The sequence below is a fragment of the Macrosteles quadrilineatus genome, unplaced genomic scaffold (assembly GCF_028750875.1).
Source record: "Macrosteles quadrilineatus isolate MER2022 unplaced genomic scaffold, UCM_ALF_1.0 Scaffold_8__2_contigs__length_117827958, whole genome shotgun sequence".
Classification (NCBI taxonomy): Eukaryota; Metazoa; Arthropoda; class Insecta; order Hemiptera; family Cicadellidae; genus Macrosteles; species Macrosteles quadrilineatus.
Window position 1 is genome coordinate 95,222,694 of NW_026542601.1, and position 22,631 is coordinate 95,245,324.

Here is a 22,631-nt window from a genome sequence, read left to right on the forward strand (position 1 = left end):
GGCCTTTGAGGAAAATGAATCGGTCCACCTCAGCCTTTGTGACCTCAGCAAGGCTTTCGATGTTGTGTCACATGGCATCCTTCTGGCCAAGCTGAGAAAATATGGTATCGGTGGCGCAGTTGTCTGCTCTCTTGCAGACTACCTTGGCAACCGCAAACAAATAGTAACAATTATGGGTGCTTCTTCTATTATAGGCTCTCTTCCCCATGGAGTTCCGCAGGGATCGGTCCTGGGCCCTCTTCTTTTCACAATAATGATCAATGACCTTGCTACAACCAGCCATGCCCTCCTTTTTGCAGATGATACCACCTTGGTCACAAAGGGGAAGAACATCGACCCGCTGCTGGAGGAGGAAAACAACACCCTGAGGCTGGCCAAGGACTGGTTTATAGCCAACAAGCTTAAGATCAACGAGGAGAAGACTCAGATCCTTTTATGTTCCTTGAAGATCGGTCTTGAGGAAAACAGCGTGAAGCTGCTTGGGTTCTGGATGGATTCAAAGCTAAGTTGGCACCACCATATTGAAAAGGTATGTGTAAAGCTCTCAAGAGTTCTCCACCTTTTAAGGAAGCTTAGGACCACCATTACGTACCAGACCGTATTTGCTAGCGGTGTATCATGCGCTGTTTCACAGTCACCTCACGTATGGCCTGGTTCTGTGGGGCCATTCTCCATGGACACAGGAATTACTTCTGCCCTACAGAAAAAGGCGCTGAGGATAATAACATCTCTGGCTACAAAGCGCACTGCCGTCCCATCTTCCTGGAGCTGGGTGTGTTGACTGTTTATAGCCAGTATGTCCTCAATGTCTTGATCCTGCTGAAGGTTAATACCCACCATTTTGTTGTGAGAGACAATATTCATAGTCACCATCATCCCGTCAAGCTTGTGACATTGATTTGCCGAGATGCCGCCTAGCCCGCTCACTGAAGAGCTATCCTCGGTCTGCGATAAGGTTTTTTAATTCCTTGCCGGTGCATGTACGCGACCTCTGGACCTAGACGATTTTAAGACGGCCCTACGTGACAGGCTGGTAGATAGGCCTCTTTACAGCCTTGAAGAGCTAGGCAACGAGCCACTTGCCACAGTGTAAATAGTGTGTAAATAGTTTTCTCAGTATTAAGTAAATATGACGCAGTCATACCGATATCATCGGTCAACGACACAGACTTCAAGTATTCAAGTATTCAAGTTGATTAGTCTGTGTTATAACCAAAGCAGAGTAAGCCTTTGTCAACGAGAAAAAACTCCAGTATTCAAATTAAGCCCTTCTCTGGACGCGGAGAAGAATCGGTGAGTAGTGGAGTGATAAGATTAATGGTAATGGCAAAGCACTAAATTTACTCTAAAATATGAGAAAACATTTATTCATTAACGGCCCACTACGATTCCAAACTTAAACCAGTATACTAGCATACTATTACCACTATTACCTTATTACCTAGTATACTAGTATACTGTATATATATCTGTATATTTTTCAGATTACGAAATGATCTGTTGTTCAATGACTGTTCAATGAAATGGCGACCATATAGTAGGTATTTTAAGCCAAGTATGAATGAAGATGAGTGTAGGATGAGTGGCGCGATCTTGTAGTCTTGTTTGTGAATACGGCCGGGGCCGACATTCCTTAGACACAGCTGTTAATTAATAGCCCATACAGCTAATGGCAACTAAGGGACCTACAGTTCATTGTGGAATCCCAACCACATTTTCATTGGTATATTCGAATTGGTCATCAGGATAGTACTGCGGATCATGGTGAAAGGAAAACATGGTGTTTTTCCACCATGGCGCTATTTATCCATTCTACTAGCGCTATTTAAAGTCAAAATCCATATCTATAATCATTGGTAAAACATCTGTTCACTCCTTTCATGTCCTGAAGTCTGGCATCCGTCTCTTTCTTTACTCTTTTTTCTTTTCTCTCACTCTTTTCATTTTCAGGCTGTCTCGTCTCCTCATCTCAGTGATGGGCGATACGGGTCAATGCGGTGGATCGATACTGCGTATCGATACGTATCGGAACGTGGTGTATCGATATGTGTATCGTATCGTATCCTCTTGTATCGATTTTTATCTGTATCGGATAAAATATCGTATCGTATTGTTTATTTATAATTTATATAAAAAATTAAATATCTCAAATATACAAGCTGCATAGACAAATACTATGTTACTTACAAGCTTGTAAAGAGGGTTATAATAGGTTATTAATAACTTATTATACTATAAGACCTTCCTGTGTCTTTTTTTTGTATCAAACATACATACATAACCTCCAAATTCCGGTAAACCCTCAAATTGGAAAACATTTTGTTATTGTTTTCCTAGTTTTTACACAGGGATAACCCGTACTATGGTAACCTATATACTATATACTATATATACCTGAAATTATGTTCCTTCGGTTATGCTATTCTGGGTATTATCGGCGAGCATTGGGACAATGAAATACGGGGAAAATAATCGGTTTGGACGTTTTGGTTCAGCCCTTTTTCACGACCATCCTATTGTATGGAAGTGCGTATGTCAACAGCAGTGGCTTCACATGTGTTTCCAGAAATTAATTGGACCAAAAAGTACTAATAATGATGGTGGGTATGCCACTTACACATTAAGGGGCGGTTCACGAGCTCGGGACTATCGTAGTCCGAGCCCAGAATCCGGAAATAACCGGTATTTGGGCCGCGACTTAAAAAATCGGGTTCACGAGCTCGAGACTATATAAGCCGCGGACCAAACTGATAGGCGGCACACAATTAGTGCAGGGATAAAACCCGGTTTTAAAAGTTGGGTTCACGAGTCCAATTACAGATAGTCCCGGCTCTGATCATTAGTCCCGGTGGGTTCACGAGTCAAGTCCGAGCCCAAATGAGATGGTTCGGGCCCAAAAGAACAATGGTGTTTGGTCTCCAACTCAGACCTGGTAGGAGGCAGGTTTAACGTGACATGATGCCGGTTTTATCTAATTAGCTCCTTTATTTTTATTATTTGTTAAAAACTAATGTTTAAATATGGTTCCTCATTAAATTCCGAACAGTTTTATTACCCACAACACCATATTTAAAAAATATGTAAAAATGGTAAAAAGGATCATAAAACATGAAAAAAATCATCAAACAACTTAAAACGACAGATAAATTATGCACGTAACAAAGTAGTATCATAACAAAGATATTTTACTGATAAACCCCATGTCATTACAATTTTAACGACAAAATTATGCGTAGAATATAAATATAACTAATCAGCCACAGTTAAACCATCGTTATCCAACATAATTATCAGAAATAGTTTTTTGCCGTGGGAAACATCAATCAAACCGTCAGTCGTTGAGTACGATTCGCGATGATATCACCGTCTTGTGTTGTACTCACTGGCTCACTGGTCGCCGTGTGTATTGAATATGACTATGAAATGTCTATACTGTATTATGTTAACAATTATGTACCATCACTCCGCTACCTCGCATAGGACCAGCTCGTTATCATGACTAAAACCCCTTTACGACTTGATGAATTTAAAGATGGATTAAAATGTGTCCAAAGATGCCGTCAATGAGTCATTTGAGGCGTTCACTCCAAGGCACGGATTTCCCGACAGCAAAATCCATTACAGTATTCTAAATTGAAAAAGAAATGTCAGTTGCACTAATATTTTTGGCTGATGGCACTTTTCATCGAGAAACTGGTGGTTTATTTAATGTTAGTAAAGTTTGGATGGTAGCTATTTGTTTGGTAATGAAAGCAGAACAAATCAAATTTTCAGTTCGAAACTATGCCCAAAGAAAAAAAACTATGTTTTCCTACTAGTAAATATAATATAAGTAAATCCTTCCTACCTAGTAAATATAAACGCATTGTAATGAAACTGATTTTAAAAATCGCAACAACACAAAATGTAAATTAAAAACCATAGCTGTTAACATAAATAATATTACAAGCTAATTGCAGAATATTATTTTCAACATTTTACAGTTAGATTATTATAGAGTGGAAGAATAACGGAAAGAATATTCTTTGTTTACAGCCACAATTAAATCTAGCACACACATACGATTTTTATACCTAATAATCAGTACCTCTAAATACATTTTAGTTTCAATAATTGTACACCATTTAAATAAGTTTAGTTAAAATTATCCTATCCAAAAATCACCATCCTTAATTATCGGGCATTTATGCAAAATAGGCATTCATCCGGTTATAAATAGGCCTACCCGGTTATTTTATATCATGCATCTTAATTGAATTACAATAATGCACACAGAAAAATATATTTCTCTAAAGACTTCCATTATCTGACAAAAACGTGGATTGTTGTGTTTATAAATAAATAAACTTAGATAGATTATCGGCGAGCATTGGGACAATGAAATACGGGGAAAATAATCGGTTTGGACGTTTTGGTTCAGCCCTTTTTCACGACCATCCTATTGTATGGAAGTGCGTATGTCAACAGCAGTGGCTTCACATGTGTTTCCAGACTGTTGTTACTGGTTGTTACCAACGTCTCAACAGAAATTCCCTGCGAATCCCTGTCATTAGGCTCCGCTATGGATTTGGTCTCGACCTACAATGGGCCCGGCTTTCACATCATTAGGCTCTGACTCGTGAACCCATTTTTTGGTCGTCGCTTATATAGTCCGGGACCAACGTCTGGTCGCGGACTATGAAGTCCCGAGCTCGTGAACCGCCCCTAAATAGTATAATATCACGGCCGCCTTTAAAGGCGGCCGTGATAATATGGACGATGAGGGTCCCCACTTCCATTAATGGTGGCCCTAGTTTTGAGGTTATTTGCAAAATATAGCTGAAAATACATGTTTTATCAGTGTTTTTGAAGATTAGGGTAAAATATCAAATTTCCAATACTCCTTTTGAGGGAAGGAAGATGGGAAGACAAATTTCTTACCATAAAAATAAGATTTATATTAATAAATAAGCAATACGATATTCGATACGATATTGGCTATAGGTGTATCGATACGGGCATATCGATACACTCCCACGTATCGATACAAAATATCGATATTTTGCGGTCCTTGTATCGATATCTGTATCGATACGTATCGATACGCACATCCATCTACCATCTGTCAAGTCAAGTCAAGTGTCGAAGTGTCAGTTTCAGTTTAGTTTGTGAGTTTGAGTTTTTTTTATAGGTTTATACCGTCCACTGGTCCACATAGGACATAAAAAACACTAAAACATCATTAGGTATTGTTTTTAATAGTACACACACATACAGAACATACACAGCACAATATTATTCACTCAAATCAGTAGTACAATATATTTCATAAATTATAACAAGTATTATAGGGTCAAATAACCTACAATCAGTAACCAAGAGGCATCGAGTCAAATAGGAAGTTATTGAAAATTACCTAGCCTACCAATACATTACATTTACTCAATGCATTTATTTAGGTCTAGGCTAGGTAGGTAGAGGTAGGTGCTGTGTGAATTGAAGTAACTACAGATTCAAATTTCGAAACAGTCGGTTATCACCAATACCGAACGAGAACCGAGCTTGTTTCATAAACAATCAACAAAAGCTGAAACTTTGCTCTACTTGGCTGCCCCAGGTAAAATTTCTTAGCCTAATTTATTACACTTCCAAACCTTGGTATCCAGTAGGCTATCTATCTAAACATTTGGCTGCACTTAATATCTGTCCTACACTCATTCGAATGATAAATATCGATATAGGCCTATAGATTAAAATTTGATATATCGATTATTTCATTCGGTTAGGTTAGGTTAACCTAACTAACCAGACTTAATATAGGCCTATCAAATGAAATAATCGATATATTCATTCGAATGAGTGTAGGACAGATACTAAAGTGCAGCCATAAATTGCATTAAGCTATCTTAGTCTTAAAAAATAATGCATAGTTTTTCTTCTTGCTCTTCGGCTAAACTTAAAGACATAGTAAATTATGTAGCCCACAACAATAGTATAAGATCCGTAAGATTAGTATAAGTTAAGATAGGCCTACTGTTAAGTTCTACTTATGTGAATGAACTTGTCTCACCAAAAACTTGTATGGTACATGTCGAAAATAGGCTAAGTAGGCTACTTATATAATCTTGAACCTATATGCAGCAATAGTGGCCAGCAATGGAAACTAAGTCTAATTGTTCTGTTATACTGTATTTCCTTTTTTTTCGCTAACCTAAGTACAATAATTTAAATACTTGTTTCATAAGCGTTCGTAACTATAAAAAATAAATACAGTACTTCTTCCACTTTAGAAGGTCAAAACTCGATTTATTTTTGCCTTTGTTAGCTGTTGAAGTTACTGTAAGTGCACGACTTGTTTGCGCGTGGCCCCTCCACCGCCTCCTTAGCCAGGAGGGGCCCCCACCACTGCCCGGCGCTTGGCGATCTGCTACTAGTCGCCCTAAAAATGTTGTCTATATTACTGCTACTCCCAGCGGATGCGTAACACCAACACATGGCACCTGTTGGTCTTATAATATTTCCATCGCTTCTCTGTGAATTGTTTGCCCTTTTTTATGGGTGGTTTCCATGATATTAATCGATGTTAGCCTAGCCTGACACTTTTACACTTTTACCTGACACTTAAAATAAATAACTGCAAGCCATTAACCGTTTTACAGGGTGTTCGGAAAACCCGTCCGATATTTTTAGGTGTTATTTATTGTACATAATATGAAAAAAGCAAAAGTTTCCATAATTTTATGTACTAAGCCTTATGGTTTTCTGTTTATAGGTATATCTGTATGTGTTTTTACATGCATCTATATCTATTTCTTAAGATATCGCCTGTAAACTCTAACTATAAAAGTTAAAAAATTTACACCTAAAAAGTCAAACTTTACAATTAAATTTGAATATAGGCCTAATATGGTTTTACCGTTTGGTGTACATTTAAATAAGTAAAAAAAATAGTTATATCAAAATAAAATACTCTACTACAGTAACAAAACAATAATATAGAACCCTTAGTATTTATCAAATTCAAATTTAAATTCTAAAGAAATGTACGCAAAAAAGGAAAACAACGCGAACAGCGCTAGTCGAATGTTTTTAGAAAGCGTAGTCCGACCAATGCTACAGAAACTTTGGCTGCGTGGTGGGAGATTGGTACCGCTCTCCCCCCGCGCACCCGGCTCGCAAACAAGTCGTATGCTTACAGTAGGCCTGCTCTATTGATTAGTTCAATTGTCATTATACCACAAGACATAAAAATGTGAAATCCAAAGGGACTAGGTAAATAGGCCCTAACCTTATTCATATGAGGCCTATATGAATTAATAAAAAGATGAATATGAGAATGTTGTATTAAGTATGTTCTTTTAGTCATATGATTTATTTGTGTTTAAATATCTTTTGTTGACAGATGATTTTTGTAAACATGTTTTTGTAAACATTGGTTTAGTTGGAAATAGAGTTTGTTGAAACAAGATGTGTGTTTAATATTGTTGTATTGGAAATAGAACATGGTGGCAGCTTAGTGGATTTTTATCGAACTGAAAGTCTAAAACCACGCATAATGTCAAGTAAGGGCAGAAAAAAACGAAATACTCGGAGGCAAAGGTATGAGGATAACGGTGAGGACGACGCCCAAAGTGAACTCAACTACGTTTCAGAAAGGGACTCTAGAAAGACTAAAGATGAGTCACGAGGTTTTGCATTGGGACATACGAACCGAGAAAATGATGCAGTTATGTATACTCCTACTCCGATGGTCAATATCACGTTACCAACTCCAGAAACGTTCTCTTTTATTCCGAATGAATGGCATTCCTGGAGGAATCGCTTTCAAAGGTACAGACGGGGTTGCGGTCTGGATAGCACTTCCGACGCTCGGCAAATCGATGTACTTTTGTTTGTAATGGGTAGTAGAAGTGAAGATATTTTCGATTCGTTTTCACCAAAACCTAATACTTATGACGAGGCTCTTAGGGCCTTTGATGAATACTTTGTGCCAAGACGGAATATAATTTATGAGAGATCAAAATTTTTGAGACACAAGCAAGGGAGTGATCCATCTGAAAAATTTATAACAGATTTGCATGGCCTTGCGAAAACGTGTGCATGGGGTGAACTAAATGATGAGATGATGCTTCTCATCCTCATTATTGGTATGCAAGATGAGGGTCTGAGTGATAGACTCCAGCTGGAATCTCAATTGACTCTGGAGAAAGCAATTAATACCTTGCGCCAACATGAGGAGCTAGAACGCCAAAAACGTGAACTTGCCAATACTAATGTTTTTTTGGTAAATAAAACGTCAGTTCAAAACGGTAAACCGAATCGGACAGAAGGAGTTTGTGACCAGAAATACATCGAGGATGCAGAAAATACAAAGAAGTGCAGGAAATGTGGTTATGATTGGCACGGATCACTGGCCGAATGTCCTGCTAGGAAAGCCAAATGTGACAAATGTTCCGAGATTGGACATTTTTTTCGATGCTGTCCCTACCGCGAAAAGTGGATGAGAAAAAACAAAAACGTTGTTAAAGAAATCGAACAGAGAGTTTCAGACTGTGGAGATCTACAGGTTCCTGAGATTTTCATCGGGAATATAGAAAACAATGACAGAGCCTGGGCCCAGGAGGTAAAAGCAAGCTGTGGAAACCAAGTGTTAGGGCTTATAAAATTTAAACTTGACACAGCCGCTGATGTAACCATGATTCCAGTAGGAGTTCTTGGTGATTTTATTAAGACTCTGCCTCTAGGAAAGTGCAAATCCCCTGTGTACAGTGCAAAGAAGAAAGAACGAATCAATATTTTGGGAACTTTAAGGCTGAAGCTTAACCATAAGGGTGTATCGGTTTATGATTATGCGTATATTTCTGATGAGATCAATGTTCCACTTCTTAGCAGACGTTCCTGTGAAGAGCTGAACCTGGTGAAGAGGATCTTTTCTGTAGATTCATCAGATATTGACTGGGTTACTAAGTACCCTAATTTATTTCAAGGATTGGGAAATATGAAAGGAGAGTACAAGATAGAAATGAAGGAGAATGCAGTTCCTTATGCTATATCTACCCCCAGGGTTGTACCAATACCTTTAAAAAGCAAGGTGAAAGAGCAGTTAGAGAATATGCTTGAAAAAGGAGTGATTGTCCCAGTTGAACACGAGACTGATTGGTGCGCACCAATGGTAGTTTGCGCAAAAAAGAGAGGTGGGGTTACGATCTGCGTGGACCTATCCAAACTCAACAACAGTGTGAAACGTCAGTTTTATCCTATTCCAAAGATTGAGATTTCATTGTCCGAGATTGCGGGAGCCAAGTACTTCAGCAAGATCGATGCGAATTCCGGTTTCTGGCAACTGAACCTTGCAGAGGAGTCTCAAGATTACACAACATTTATCACCCCTTTCGGGAGGTATAAATTCTGTAAGTTACCTTTTGGAATTACATCTGCTCATGAAGAGTTTCAGCGCCGTATGTCAAAAGCTTTAGAAGGGGCAAAGAACTGTTTAGTGCACATTGATGACTGTTTGATATGGGGAAGAACGAAAGAGGAACACGACGAGTGTCTTAGAGCCGTTCTAGAGAGAGTGCAAGCTAATGGAATCACTTTGAATAAGCAGAAGTCTGAGTTCTGCAAGAAGACTGTGACATTTTTGGGGTTTGTGCTGTCTAAGGAAGGAATCAAGCCTGATCCAAGCAAGGTACAAGCAGTTGTGGACTTACCAGCCCCAAGTAATGCTAATGAAGTCCAGAGATTCATGGGCATGGTCACTTTTCTGGCTAAATTTATTCCGAACTGCAGTGAGATTTCAAAGCCAATTACAAGCTTGTTAAAGACTAAACACGATTTCTTTTGGGGACCAACTCAGGAAAAAGCTTTTGTCACAGTGAAACAGATTTTATCATCAGAGCCATGTTTAACTGTTTACGATCCGGAAAAGCCCTCGATTCTTTCTTGTGACGCTTCAAAAAAAGGTCTTGGAGCGGTTTTACTACAAGTTGAAGGAGAAAACAAGAAACCTGTGGCATATATATCTCGGACTCTAATGCCTGTTGAAGAAAACTACAGTAACATTGAGAGAGAAGCGCTTGCGTGCACTTGGGCAAGTGACCGTTTAAAATGTTTCCTGATGGGTAAAATGTACACAATTGAGAGCGACCACAAACCGCTTGTCTCAATTTTCAATAGACAAAATTTGGACGAGCTCTCACCGAGACTACAGCGATTCCGAATGCGTATGATGAGATACGATTATCGCATGACCTGGACCCCAAGAAAAGACCTTGCCATAGCAGATCTGCTATCGAGATGTCCTATTCCGGCTAATGAAGATGGCGAATTGACAGAAGAAGTGGAAGCCTTCGTCCATGAAATCAGTATGTTTAGAATAAACACTACAGACGAAAATGTGACAAAAGTACTTCACTCACAAATGAGGGATCCAATATGTGCACAACTCAAGCTAAAAATTTTAGACGAATGGCCTGAAAAATCAAGTTTACCTAATGAGATTCAAGAATACTTTAACGTGAAAGACGAGTTAAGTTGTATTGATGGGTTATTGCTTCGAGGAACTCGGATGATAATACCTCATGAACTACGAGCGGAAATGCTTAAGAGGCTTCACAGTGGACACTTGGGAATCACAAAAACAAGGAAACGTGCTTTGGAAACCATGTGGTGGCCTGGAATTTCTCAAGAAATAGAAAGAAAAAGCAAATCGTGTCCAGTGTGTATTCAGAACTCAACTAATCACAGTGAACCATTGATTCCAGAACTTATGTTTGGAGGGAAAATAAGAGACAATCTTCCATCTACTTTGGTTGGAAATCCTGTGGAAAATAAAGACTTTTTTGAGAGGGAGAATAAGTACCAGTCGAAGTATAAGATGCAATTTGATAAACGACATGGAACCAGGGGTTTAAGTGAATTAGAAGAGGGAAGCATGGTATGGATCACAGATCTACGTAGACATGGTAAAGTAGTCAGGAAATTGAACGAACCACGTTCCTACCTTGTGGACATTGACAAGAAAACCATTCGACGAAACCAGAAGTTCTTAGTTCCTGCACCATACTACGGAGAAGATTGCATTCTTTCAAACTGTTCATCTACGGTCCTTAATTGTCCATCTAACTCACGTGATCGTCCAGACGCTGGCACAGTTACCCATTATGGAAGGTTCATCAAGATACCGAGGCGGTACCGAGCTTCATGAAGATGTAGACATCTTGAGGCGGGATGTTGTATTAAGTATGTTCTTTTAGTCATATGATTTATTTGTGTTTAAATATCTTTTGTTGACAGATGATTTTTGTAAACATGTTTTTGTAAACATTGGTTTAGTTGGAAATAGAGTTTGTTGAAACAAGATGTGTGTTTAATATTGTTGTATTGGAAATAGAACAGAGAATAACAAGAATATATCTAGAAACTAGAAAAAGAAAGTTTTTTGTAGTAAATGAACGCTGAAGACAAGCCAAGTACCGTATTCAAATTATTATAAATAGGTTAGCGAGAAAACAGGAAATAAATTAGAATAATTAGTTTCTATTGATGGCCACTATTGTTGCATATAGGCCTAATCTTTGTTAGTCAAACAGAAATCCATTCAAGTGACCCATATGTGAACAGTTACTTGTATACTTGAATTCTTCATCTTTGACAGAACTAGTCTGATAGATTGCGTTATAATTTGTTAATGATAAAAAATAAAAACTAAGTACATTATTTACAGTAGTTTAGTTTAGTTTTGGTATAACACCCCATGCTTTCTAAGAAATGTATTCCACCCTTCAAGACGTCATCCCTCTTTTTCTCCCCAACCTTTCCTTCTCTCTCACTCTACGTCAGCTATCACCCTTGCTTTCTCAACCCTTCCCCAGCATCTACTACCCTTAGGCCATAAATCTGAGAATCACTCCAAAGATCTGGAACGCTGACCATCTCCTAAAAAATACTTTCTCCTAATCTCTTATCAAATTAATGATAGGCCTATTTCGGTTCACAGCAACTAACTAACATGATGTGTACCGTAATAAAATGTTTTGTAACAAGTGATTTAGGTCATTACAAGTCATTACAAATGACAATGGTCATTGCAAGTGATTTATTACGGGTAGCAAAGGTCTGGTCGTTGAATTTTTGTGTTTGAGCTGAGTGGGATAGGTGGACCTGAAATTAACCACCCAGAGGGATGAGTGAATTGTTTCACAATTGCTCATCATGCTACTTTTTAAATATTTCTTATTAAGTTATATAAGACTCATTTAAACTTGTTTTAAGCTGCGTTCACACTTGGCGAACATTCACGAGGAACATGCACGTTTGTACAGTGAACTAGGAAAAAATATCCGCTGAACATTTTTAAGCTGTTCAATCTGTACTGTTGTTTCTGCTGCATGTTACATTAACATCTATCAACGGCGTCGTCGGTGGTGACAGAGACAGAAGACGATATGAATATATTTATTTATTTCCCAACGGATTGCACCATTTTACAAAATATGTGTTTACAATATGAGAAGGCATTTACAATAGTACTAACTAGAAAAGTAATAACAATGGTAATAACAAAGTGATAATAAATAGTAATGATAATAAATATAGTGGACAACACTTCAGAGCGGACTTGGTAGCTGTTTGCATATTCTCAAACTTTACTCGGATGCCGAACTATGATTTTGAATTGCTGGTAACATTAATAGGTCCTGAAATTTAAAAAAAGAATACTTTTTGTTGTGAACCAATTGGTGTGAAAGATAGATTAGCAGTCACCTTAAGGTTTTTGGCAAGTGGGGACTCTCTAATGTATTTGTTTAAAATATCCAGGCAAAGCATATCAAATATTGTCCTGGAAGTATGTTTGTGCATTATCTAGCTGTGTAAAGACGCCATCTTCTGCTAAAAAATAGATTGCGGTTGCTGATGAATATCAAAGTAAGTGGCATTTCGACCATTGTCTAGTCGGTCTTGACAGTTATCACGTTGTGTTGCAGTCACCATCGTATACTTTTAACGCAAAGACATGCTGCAAGGGGCTGTAACACGAAGGGCTGCTCTCTCCAAACTGGACAAAATTTTGCTCATAGAGCAAACTTTTAGGCTGAACAAAAAATGTTCGTTGATGCGTCCACACTTAGCGGACATCGAACGTTCGCTGGCGAACATTCACATGTTAGCGGACATTGTTCGTCAAGTGTGGACCCACCTTTACTTATTAAAATAAGTTTTGTGTTCATAAAACGAGGATAAACTTTTATTTATGATATTATTTATTTATGAACATATTATAGAATAGGTACTCAGATTGGGTGACTTATTATGCTATTAAGGCCTGTTAAGTCCATTTTTAATACTTAGGACTATATACATTTAGAGGATTTCAATGCATAGGCCTATTATTAGACTTATATTCTACGAAATGAAATTACTTTGATCATATTCAGTGACAACAGTTGTGGCAACAAGATAAAACAAATAATTAGAACAGTTTTTTTCTCGTTTTTTCAACTAGATTTAATGTTGGTAACCAGATCTATCAATAGCTGTGTTTATTGTTTTCAGAATGGTTTGTGAAAAATGTGAGAAGAAACTTGGAAAGGTCATCACGCCAGATCCTTGGAAAACTGGTGCAAGAAACACTGTCGAGAGTGGTGGAAGGAAGGTTGGGGAAAATAAGGCTTTAACAGCAAGCAAAAACCGATTCAACCCTTACACATCAAAGTTTGAAACCTGCAAAATTTGCCGGCAGAAAGTTCACCAAGTTGGATCCCATTATTGCCAACCTTGTGCTTACAAAAAAGGAATCTGCGCTATGTGTGGAAAGAAACTTTTAAATACAAAGCTATACAAACAGTCTTCTGCGTAAATTCACTGATTATAATTTTGCAAATAGTCTTTTCATGTAAGTTTTATAGGTACTAATTTTTTATCATAATATTATTCCTACACTATTGTTTGATACAATTCTTAACCCTAGTCTTATGTCATGCCATTTTTTTTTTTTTTTTTTTTTTTTTTACCATAGGCTAATATAAATCAATATATTTAAATAATTCTGTAAGCTAATGATTAGGCCTGCCAGCTATAGTCTATGCAAGACCATTTGCAGTTATTAAGTACCGTATAAAATAAAACTGACATAGCAACAGATAATGTCTAAAATTATTAACCTGCTGAATCTATAGACTTTAGTTATAGGGAACCAAATTTGGGAGCCTTCATGTACAACCCCAAATGCTTAACAAAAGCTCAGTTTATAGTCTATTAAGAGCTCAGTTTATAGCCTACAGTATTAGACTTAATTTTTTATAACCAAACTTGTTTAATATAAAATTGAAGGGGCGCTTTTGGTAATGTTCAGCAAAATACTTTGATTGGCTTGTCCATGATTGTAGAACATCCCCTAAACTGACCCCATCGTTAAGCTCATGTACACAGTACCTTATATTGTTACCAAAACTGGACTGCAACATCTATGCTTAAAATAGCACTTCAACATTTTCTTTTTGATTAATTAGAGCATTGAGTATAAACATAACATATAAACATAGTTATGTTTATACTCAATGATTATAGCCATTGTTTTTAGTTATGTTTCCTATAATAGATATATCCTATTACAGTTTGGTTTGGTAATTCGCATTTGAATCATTCAGTTAATCTGTGAGTTGAAACTGGCAATATTATCTTTTCATGGGGTGTTGGATTTTAATAATATAATAGTTTAAAGTAGGCCTATTAAGTATAAGAAGACATGGGATGTCTAAGGCCCTTATTACACGAGGTAACCTGGCGACATCGCCAGCTACAGAACTGGCTACTCAGTCTGTCATGGGGCATTGATTCTTATGGATGTTATTACAGGAAGGTAGCCACACTTTGGCGAAGGACTGGCTACCGAGCCCTGTTGCCACTGGCTATAAAAATAGAAAAATTCTGGCTACTGAACTGGCCAGTGGTTTGGTAGCCATTGCGTCGCCAGCTACTGTCACTGGGGACGTCGCCATGCTACCTTGTGTAATAAGGCCTTTAAGGGTAAAGTAATTTATATTAATCAGCTTCCCAACAAATATTTTAAAAGATCAAGACACTCATTTCAAGTAGATTCACTTCCATTTACAAATCCCATACTGAATATAATACTTTTTAATGATAATGTTTGTAACGTTTTATCACTATAGGTTTGCCAGTTTGTTTTAAAACTGTGATGAAGGAAATTTACCCACAGAGTATAGAATAAATATAGAGGCGGCACTCGATGTCTGGATTGAAGCAGGCTTCTCGGCCGGGTCTGCATTTACATTTAAACCATTATATTGTTGCCATGGAAACCACCAATCAATATTTACTTTTGAAACTCTCACCTCAGAACTTTGAAAGCCCGCGGAGCAGAGTCCTAGGTCAATATCGAAGGGAGGATAGTTCTATATGTATCCTCGGAGCGTTACCGTAGCTTCATCTAATTCATAAAGTAGCATAGAATAACACAGTGGTAATGACGCTGTGTTTTCAAAGTTCCGAGCCCAGTTCTCTTACCAAGATGGCGGAAATCGGTTTCACTACTGGTATAGCTGTAGGATAGGAGTGGGGACTCTATATTTATTCTATGCTCTGTGAATTTACCTCACTAACTATATTCTGATTTAATAATTTCAGATAGTGATGAAAGAGAAACCGTAAAAGCTAAAGAGAAAATAAAAAGATGAATTGGATAAAACCTTCATTTGAATCAGAAGAGCTTTTTCTTCCACCGCCCTTAAAGAAGGGATGTATACATCAGGAAAATGTGGTAGTAGATACTACGAAAGAAAATCAAATAGTTTCAAGTTCAGGTGACTGGTTGAAAATCCATTGCCCTACCAAAATTGACGAACTAGGAGTGCATATTCGTAAAGTTGAAGAACTTGAAAATTGGCTTGTTCAGTCTCAGAGTAAGTTTTTATTACTTGCTGGACCTTCTGGATGTGGTAAAACCACAACTTTGGAAATTGTATGTAAAAAGCTACATTTCAAACTATTAGAGTGGATAACGCCTGTAGATAAGTTTGCAACTGCTCCACAGTTGAGTATTATAAAACGATTTGAAGAATTTCTAGTGAAGACATCAAAATACGACAGTTGTTTCAGTTTACATAGTCTTAAAACGGTAATCCTAGTAAAGGATTTTCCCACTGTATTTATTCAAAACCCAAATTTATTTTATGAAGTTTTAGAAAATGTTTCAAATTTGACACTAAACAATCCTATAATTTTTATCTGTGGTGATAGTAAAGTGCGCAGGATGTTATTTTCCAGTAAGATGAATCTTAAGATACAGGTGATTTGGTTTAACCCGATAACAAACCTTCAGATGCTCAGAGTTCTCAGATTAATTATCACTAGAGAAAGAGAATCAAACAAACACTTTAAAGTTCCAACTGACCAAGCTCTTTATGCAATCTGTTCCTCTAGCAAAGGTGATATACGTCATGGTGTGTTAGAACTGTACTTTCAGTGTATGGAACCAACAGATAAAAAACTACTAACCCAGTCAGGTGATAAGGAAAAATCAAAAGACTATCGTGTAGATTTTTTTCAAGGTATTGGGAATGTTCTCACACCAAGGAAAGTTATAGTTTCTGCAAATCGTAATATTCAATTTGGAGCAACACCTGACACTTTAATCGAAAGTTTCCTCGCAGAGGCAAAAGATTTTGTCTGTAGATTGAATGAGAATTTCTATACAAAATTCACAAATTTTGTTGACTTAAGTGAGGCTGCTAAACGGCTAGCCACCAGTGACTTACTAATGGCAAAGTGGCAAGAAGGTATATTTCAAGAATACTCTCTCGCTGTTGCCATTCGTGGTGTTATGGTGTGCAACAAACATCCCCGGGAAACAGGATTTCAGTATTATGGTACACAAAGGACCAACAATCTAGAGAGGACTTTGAAAGGTTTACAACTAGATGCAAAATTTCTCTTTTCCGATTTTTATATGTTAGATAATCAGTGTGTAAACGATTATCTTTGTTTTGCAAAATATCTCATGGTTGGCAAACTTAATCCTTCCCAGGAAAAATACTTATTGAAACATGTTTGTTTCTAATCTTGTACAACATAACCAAAATAGTTGCACATTGGTTCCCAGGGTTATAATTTGGTTGATGGGTAAAAGAATAGAAACTTTTACACATTTATGTACTTCTGTGGTGTTCCTAAGTCCGATATTTTATTTTAACTGTTTGTATAATTTGTAATCATATTTTATATTTTATTCAAACAGTTCTGCAATCAATAATGTAACCAATTACATCTAGCTATTGTAATTGAAAAAATATGTTTGTCTATATACAGAATCAGGCAAAAGTATGGATACACCCTGTACACTTTGTAATTAAGTAAATGTTTTTTTTTTAACCTTGAATCTTGATTTTATATTTTGCCTGGCATACCTGTGGGGCATTATACAGGGTGTCCCTAAACAACCTGCACCGCTTTTATGGGATTGCTCCTTGCATAGAGTCAAAACGATTTTGCAATATAACCATGGGTCTCCCATGTCTAGTTTTCTGTCTATGTATTGTTTTTTACAAATTTCCTTTTAAGGCCTCAATTTAGAATCGTTAAATTTGGTACAGATGTTTCAACATAAGTTGAAGCAAGCTATGAGGAAATTTGTAAAAAACACTTACAAACAGATAGACGGAAAACTAGGAAGACCCCATGGTATATTGCAAAATCTGTTTGTCTCTATATTAGGAACAATCCCACAAAAACAGTACAGGTTGATTAGGGACATCCTGTATAGAATGGCTAGGCATTATTACAGTATTTATAAAAAAATCCTTGTCAAAGTGTATAAAATCAAAATTCTATTTTTATTACTCCATTTCATTCTTTACCTATAAGCTTCAGACATTGTATAGAATGCCTGCACTATATACTTTGCTACATAAGTTTAATTATACGTTCCTTATTTGGATAGTAATTATTTAAACATTTATTTACTCAGTGGTGTTCCTGATGAATTTAACATATTTATAATCAATTTACTTTGAACAGTTTACATAATTTATATTGATTTTTTAAATTGTTGAATCTATGTGTTTATTATTGAAATACTTATACTTATTATACTTGTATACAACAACTGTGTTCACTCTTTACTTCCCATTGCTGCTTTGAGCCAAGAAAATTGAATTGTCAGTGTCGTTGATTGATAAAAAAAACTATTAGACTAGTTTCCTGAGTCATCAACTTGAGTGGTGTATTGATTAAAAATGCTCCATCCAAATGAAAATTGTGTAACTTATTGGATATTATTTTGCAGGTTTATTACTAAATGTTATTAGCCTGGTTAAGATGCATTAAGAATTAATTAGTTAACATATTGTGTAGAATGAGTTTAAGATGTTTTAAACAAACCCCCAGTGCTATCAGGAAAAAATACAAAAAATTTAAAACAGGATTAAAAAGAACTTTAATTTGAGCTGTTAAAATACATTCTCTGCATTGAAAACAGGTTACTTTTTATATACAACGACCATTCATACATTCCTCTAGCTATTACAGGTACAGAAATTTTTATTTTGACACATAATTTAAGTTAATAATGTTTTTCCAACACAATCTATCTTAAAGAGTTAGAATTCATCGAGAATGATTTGGTACTGCTACCATTACATAGTGGGTGTAATCTTTTGGTTTTACTGTATGTCAAGCATTTTTCTTAAACTATAATATATATAATTATTACACAGTAAAATAACTACTATTAATAACAAAAAAGTAAATAGCACCAAATTGATGATATATTTACCTTAGAATAAAATCTTATTTCTATGTGGTGGGTCATTAGAAAAAGCTTCGATTACTTTACTTGTCAAAAAACTAAAGGTCCTTTTCCTGAAAAATTCAGTTAAAAACACACTTTTAATCTTCTATGTCCAAGCGCCTCAAAACTTACAGTATATATAAAACAAATAATAAATCTTAAACTTTATTTTGATTTTACTATGTCACAAAAGAATAATATACTTTTAAGAGATTGTAAAACTAATATAACTGAAGAAAATCAAGTAGTCCTCCATTCCATTTACAAACTATTCACCTATTTTATTTACAGTATATTACAACAGAGGTTATTAAGGCACACAACTTAAATATAAATGTACATATATAATACTAGAATGGTGGAATTGAGCATTTTAAAACTAAAATGGCTATACTCTGGCACAAAAGTACAATTTCTCCAAATTCTCAGTCGAATTACCCTTATAACAATAACAACTTAACTTAAAATACCATCACAGAACTCAATTTCAGCACCACTGCTAAAACAAAACAATCAGTTAAAACCTCAACAGTCATGACAATATATGTCTGAAGGCCTGTGTAACGATAGAAGTTCACTTGTGGGTGTCCAACACTATATGAGTGATGCTGTTTTCCCCTGATCCATTCGTATGTTTTTTGTCATTTGGCGAGGACACGTTCAATGATGAGAAACTCACGTAGTTTTCTTTTTTAGCTTTCCTTTGAGTTGGTTCAGGCACTGCTCGGACTGGTATACGAGAACCTCCACTCTTGATTGACGTTACGCTGATGTTGGTTCTCACTGGTTTGGGAAGCTGTGTTTGTCTTGGACTAGTATCAATCAGAATGGGCTCGGGAGATGATTTCATGGCGAGAATCTGTTCATCCGACATGTTCTCACTTGAAAACATCATAGTTCCTGATGGTCGGAACTCCTTTATATTCATGGTGAAATCTCCAGGTAAAATAGGATCCAAACTGTTAGGCTGGCTAAGTGACACCCTGTTTACTTCAGAAGTCAACGTATCTGACATATTACTCAAGCTAGGCAAAGAGTTCATATCATCAGACTGATTGGAACTTATGATGTTCACATGGGTTTTTCTTGTCGAAACACTGAATGGATCACTGTTAAATGTAGAAAATGGTTTGTGTGAGTTGTTAGACATAAACGAAGACATCTCTGGAATGTTTTTTGGGAAAACGTCATCTCTAATTTCGGTCTTGCCGTTTTCCACGAGGCCTTCCAATCCATCTTTGTTCGCAGTAACAACTTGTATTTCAGTCACGTATGTTGGAATAGGGGAGGTCGGAAGTTCAGGAGGTGTGTCATCTTCGTCCTCCGTATTATTTCCATTCATGGCTGTTATGAATCGTTCATTTGTGGTTTCTGGGACACTCAAGTCCCAACTGCATCTGCTGATATGAACACCGCCGATGCTGCTACCTGGACTCAAAGGTGGACTAGGGGATGACTTGTTGATTGTTGTGTTGGTGTTATCATTCTGATAAGTACTGTCTGATAGAGACGGCATGAAGAACTCATTCTTCATGGGAGTTGAACTGATCATAGTTTGCAAGGGAGGCTCAGGTGTGGAAAGACCACTTGCACCAGGATCTGTATCATCGTCAGACAAATGATCGTTTAGTTTTACAGCATCTTCAAGTCTTCCAAAATCAGAGGAGTGCTTTAGCCTTGTTTGTACGGTCGAATCAATCCTCGCCTCTTTACTGTATGCTAGTCCACTGTCATCTGAAAATTCTTCTTGTGGTGGCAAAGGCGCTTTTCTCTTTTTGCTACCACCCGGTGTTCCATCAGCCAAATCAAGTGAAACTGCCCGTTCCAAAACTATTATTGGTTGATCATTGCCAATTCTGGAGAGATCTCCCAGCGATGCTGCTTTCCTGCTGGTTTCAGAATCAGGAGCATGATGAACTGTTATGTGTGAAGAATTCAGTTCGATCGTTGTTCCGCTTTTGTCTCCAGCTTCAGAATCACTATCAACTGAATCAAGACTGTTATTTTTCTCTGACAAACTGTCTTTGTTATCTGGTTCATCTATTTCTGGAGCAGGTTTTACTGGTTCTGTCTCGTCCTCTGGTTTGATTTGTGGTGGAGGAGGAGCTTTCCGTTTGCTCTTTTTTTGGCTAGAGGTTTCACCTCCATTCGAACTGTCCCCACTGACACTATCCTTTCTGTTTCTTTCTATTTCTAGTTTTTGTACATCAATAACACTGAGGCGTTCCCAGTTTTTCCCTTCTTCAGTCATTGATTTTCGATTGCTTCTTGCTGCCATACCAGCTTTTTGCACTTCTTCTGGAACATCGTGAGTCTGATTGGATTCAGCATTAGCATTTTTATCCTGTTTTTCTATATTTATGGCCTTATCATTTTTGGCACTTACAGACAAGTTGTCCTCAGGCAAAGCATCATTGTGTTTTGGTTTTAATTCGTCCTCATTGTCTTTTTCAAGCTTTAATCCAGCATGATGGAATTTTTCTTTTAAGTTGTTGTAACCTTTCACTAACAAAGATTTAACATTTGTTTCTTTCAGGCCAGGGGAGGGTGTGTTTTTTCTACTGTTGCCATCTTGGCTCATTTTATCATCGTGGCCACTATCTGTCAAATCAATTTCATCAAAATCGTGTGATATACTTGGCTTTGAAGGAGTAACAGGTGATTTTGTTGTTTTAGTGGATGAATCTGAAGTCAACTTTTCTGTTTTGATAAGCGTATTGGATGGAGATTTCTTGGATAAAACTTGACCACTTTCAATGTATGAGTTTCTAGCATTCTGTGATTTTTCTGCTTCGATTTTCAGTGTTTCAGAGTTCGCTGTTGGCGGCAGTACTCGCACGCCAACTTTTTGCATTTTTTCGATCGGAGATGTTTCGATTATCGCAGGTTTGGTCATGTCTCCATTGCTCAAGTCTGCGACTGATGACTCATTGGCCCACTTGGATGGACTGCTTTTGGTTATCTGTAACAAAAAAAACAATAATTTAGGAGATTCCACCATCCACGTATTATTTTTAAATTAATAGGAAATCAATTATATCCAAGCATTTGAGCATGACTAAAGCTTAGTGTAATAAGTCGAGTTAACAGTTTTTTTTTTATCTGAAGTTCCAAATTTAAAAAATGTCAGTGGTAAATTAGTCATTACATTTTTTGACAAATAATAAGAGTCAAGATTTTTTCCATGATAGAAAGATTTTAAAATAAGTTTTATAAATAAATATGATGTCAACTTTATTGAGTAGGCCTAAGTATTAAAATATTTGCTAAATCGTATAACGTAAAAAACTCTGAGTTATTCTGTGACTGCCATGAGTTACACCTAACAATATTATAGAACCCAGGACATTTGAGGATATGCATGTCATCTGATTACCACTACTGCTTACCTTCATGAGGTCAGTGATGGAGTGGCTGCGGTAGAACGGATGACAGATGCGGTCCGCCTGTGTCGGAGGCGCGCCTCTCTTCTCTCGCAGCAGAGTTGCGGGTCGTGAGGACGACTGGGATGTGGGACTCTCCACCTCCAGCTGCACCTCGTAGGGCGACGCGTACGACAAGATGGTCAAGGCGTCTTCAAACACCATGTGGCGCAAACTGATTCGGATGCTTTCGATTCGGTCACCTGAAACATTTGGTTTTGTTTATTCTGTGAAGTATTATTGCTCTATGAGATTTTCAGTGAAGTAATAACATTTAACATACACTTAATAGACAGATAAAACAGGTACAGGACGACTTGTAAACTAAAGAAGACTACAAACTACCCACTCAGTTCAGATGATTAACAACAGAATTTAGCACAAACTGAAATTTAAAAAAAAGCCTATAGGATGAAGGGCTT

The 22,631-nt window shown here is 37.0% G+C and overlaps 2 protein-coding genes across 6 annotated transcripts in view; one reads left to right on the forward strand and one right to left on the reverse strand.

Annotated features, from left to right (window-relative positions):
* Window positions 1-5,159: 5,159 nt before the first annotated feature.
* LOC128999407 (cysteine-rich PDZ-binding protein) lies at window positions 5,160-17,989 on the forward strand. Of its 5 annotated transcripts, none has more exons than XM_054425908.1 (3): window positions 5,232-5,596; window positions 13,534-13,873; window positions 15,628-15,745. In XM_054425908.1, the coding sequence occupies exon 2, from the start codon at window positions 13,535-13,537 to the stop codon at window positions 13,835-13,837; it is 303 nt and encodes a 100-aa protein (XP_054281883.1). In that variant the 5' UTR covers window positions 5,232-5,596; window position 13,534; the 3' UTR covers window positions 13,838-13,873; window positions 15,628-15,745. The 5 variants fall into 5 exon arrangements, with proteins under 5 accessions (XP_054281885.1, XP_054281883.1, XP_054281884.1 ...); XM_054425909.1 differs by having other exon boundaries at window positions 15,632-15,733; XM_054425910.1 differs by lacking the exons at window positions 5,232-5,596; window positions 15,628-15,745 and adding an exon at window positions 5,160-5,225 and having other exon boundaries at window positions 13,534-13,956.
* A 420-nt stretch (window positions 17,990-18,409) lies between these two features.
* LOC128999405 (uncharacterized) overlaps window positions 18,410-22,631 on the reverse strand; it is a 38,762-nt gene continuing 34,540 nt past the window's right edge. Inside the window, exons 6-7 of the mRNA XM_054425902.1 lie at window positions 22,177-22,412; window positions 18,410-21,749 (exon numbers count right to left, since the gene is read on the reverse strand). Of these exons, the coding sequence (XP_054281877.1) occupies window positions 19,362-21,749; window positions 22,177-22,412 (2,624 nt within the window). The 3' untranslated portion in view covers window positions 18,410-19,361. The remainder of the gene's footprint in view (window positions 21,750-22,176; window positions 22,413-22,631) is intronic.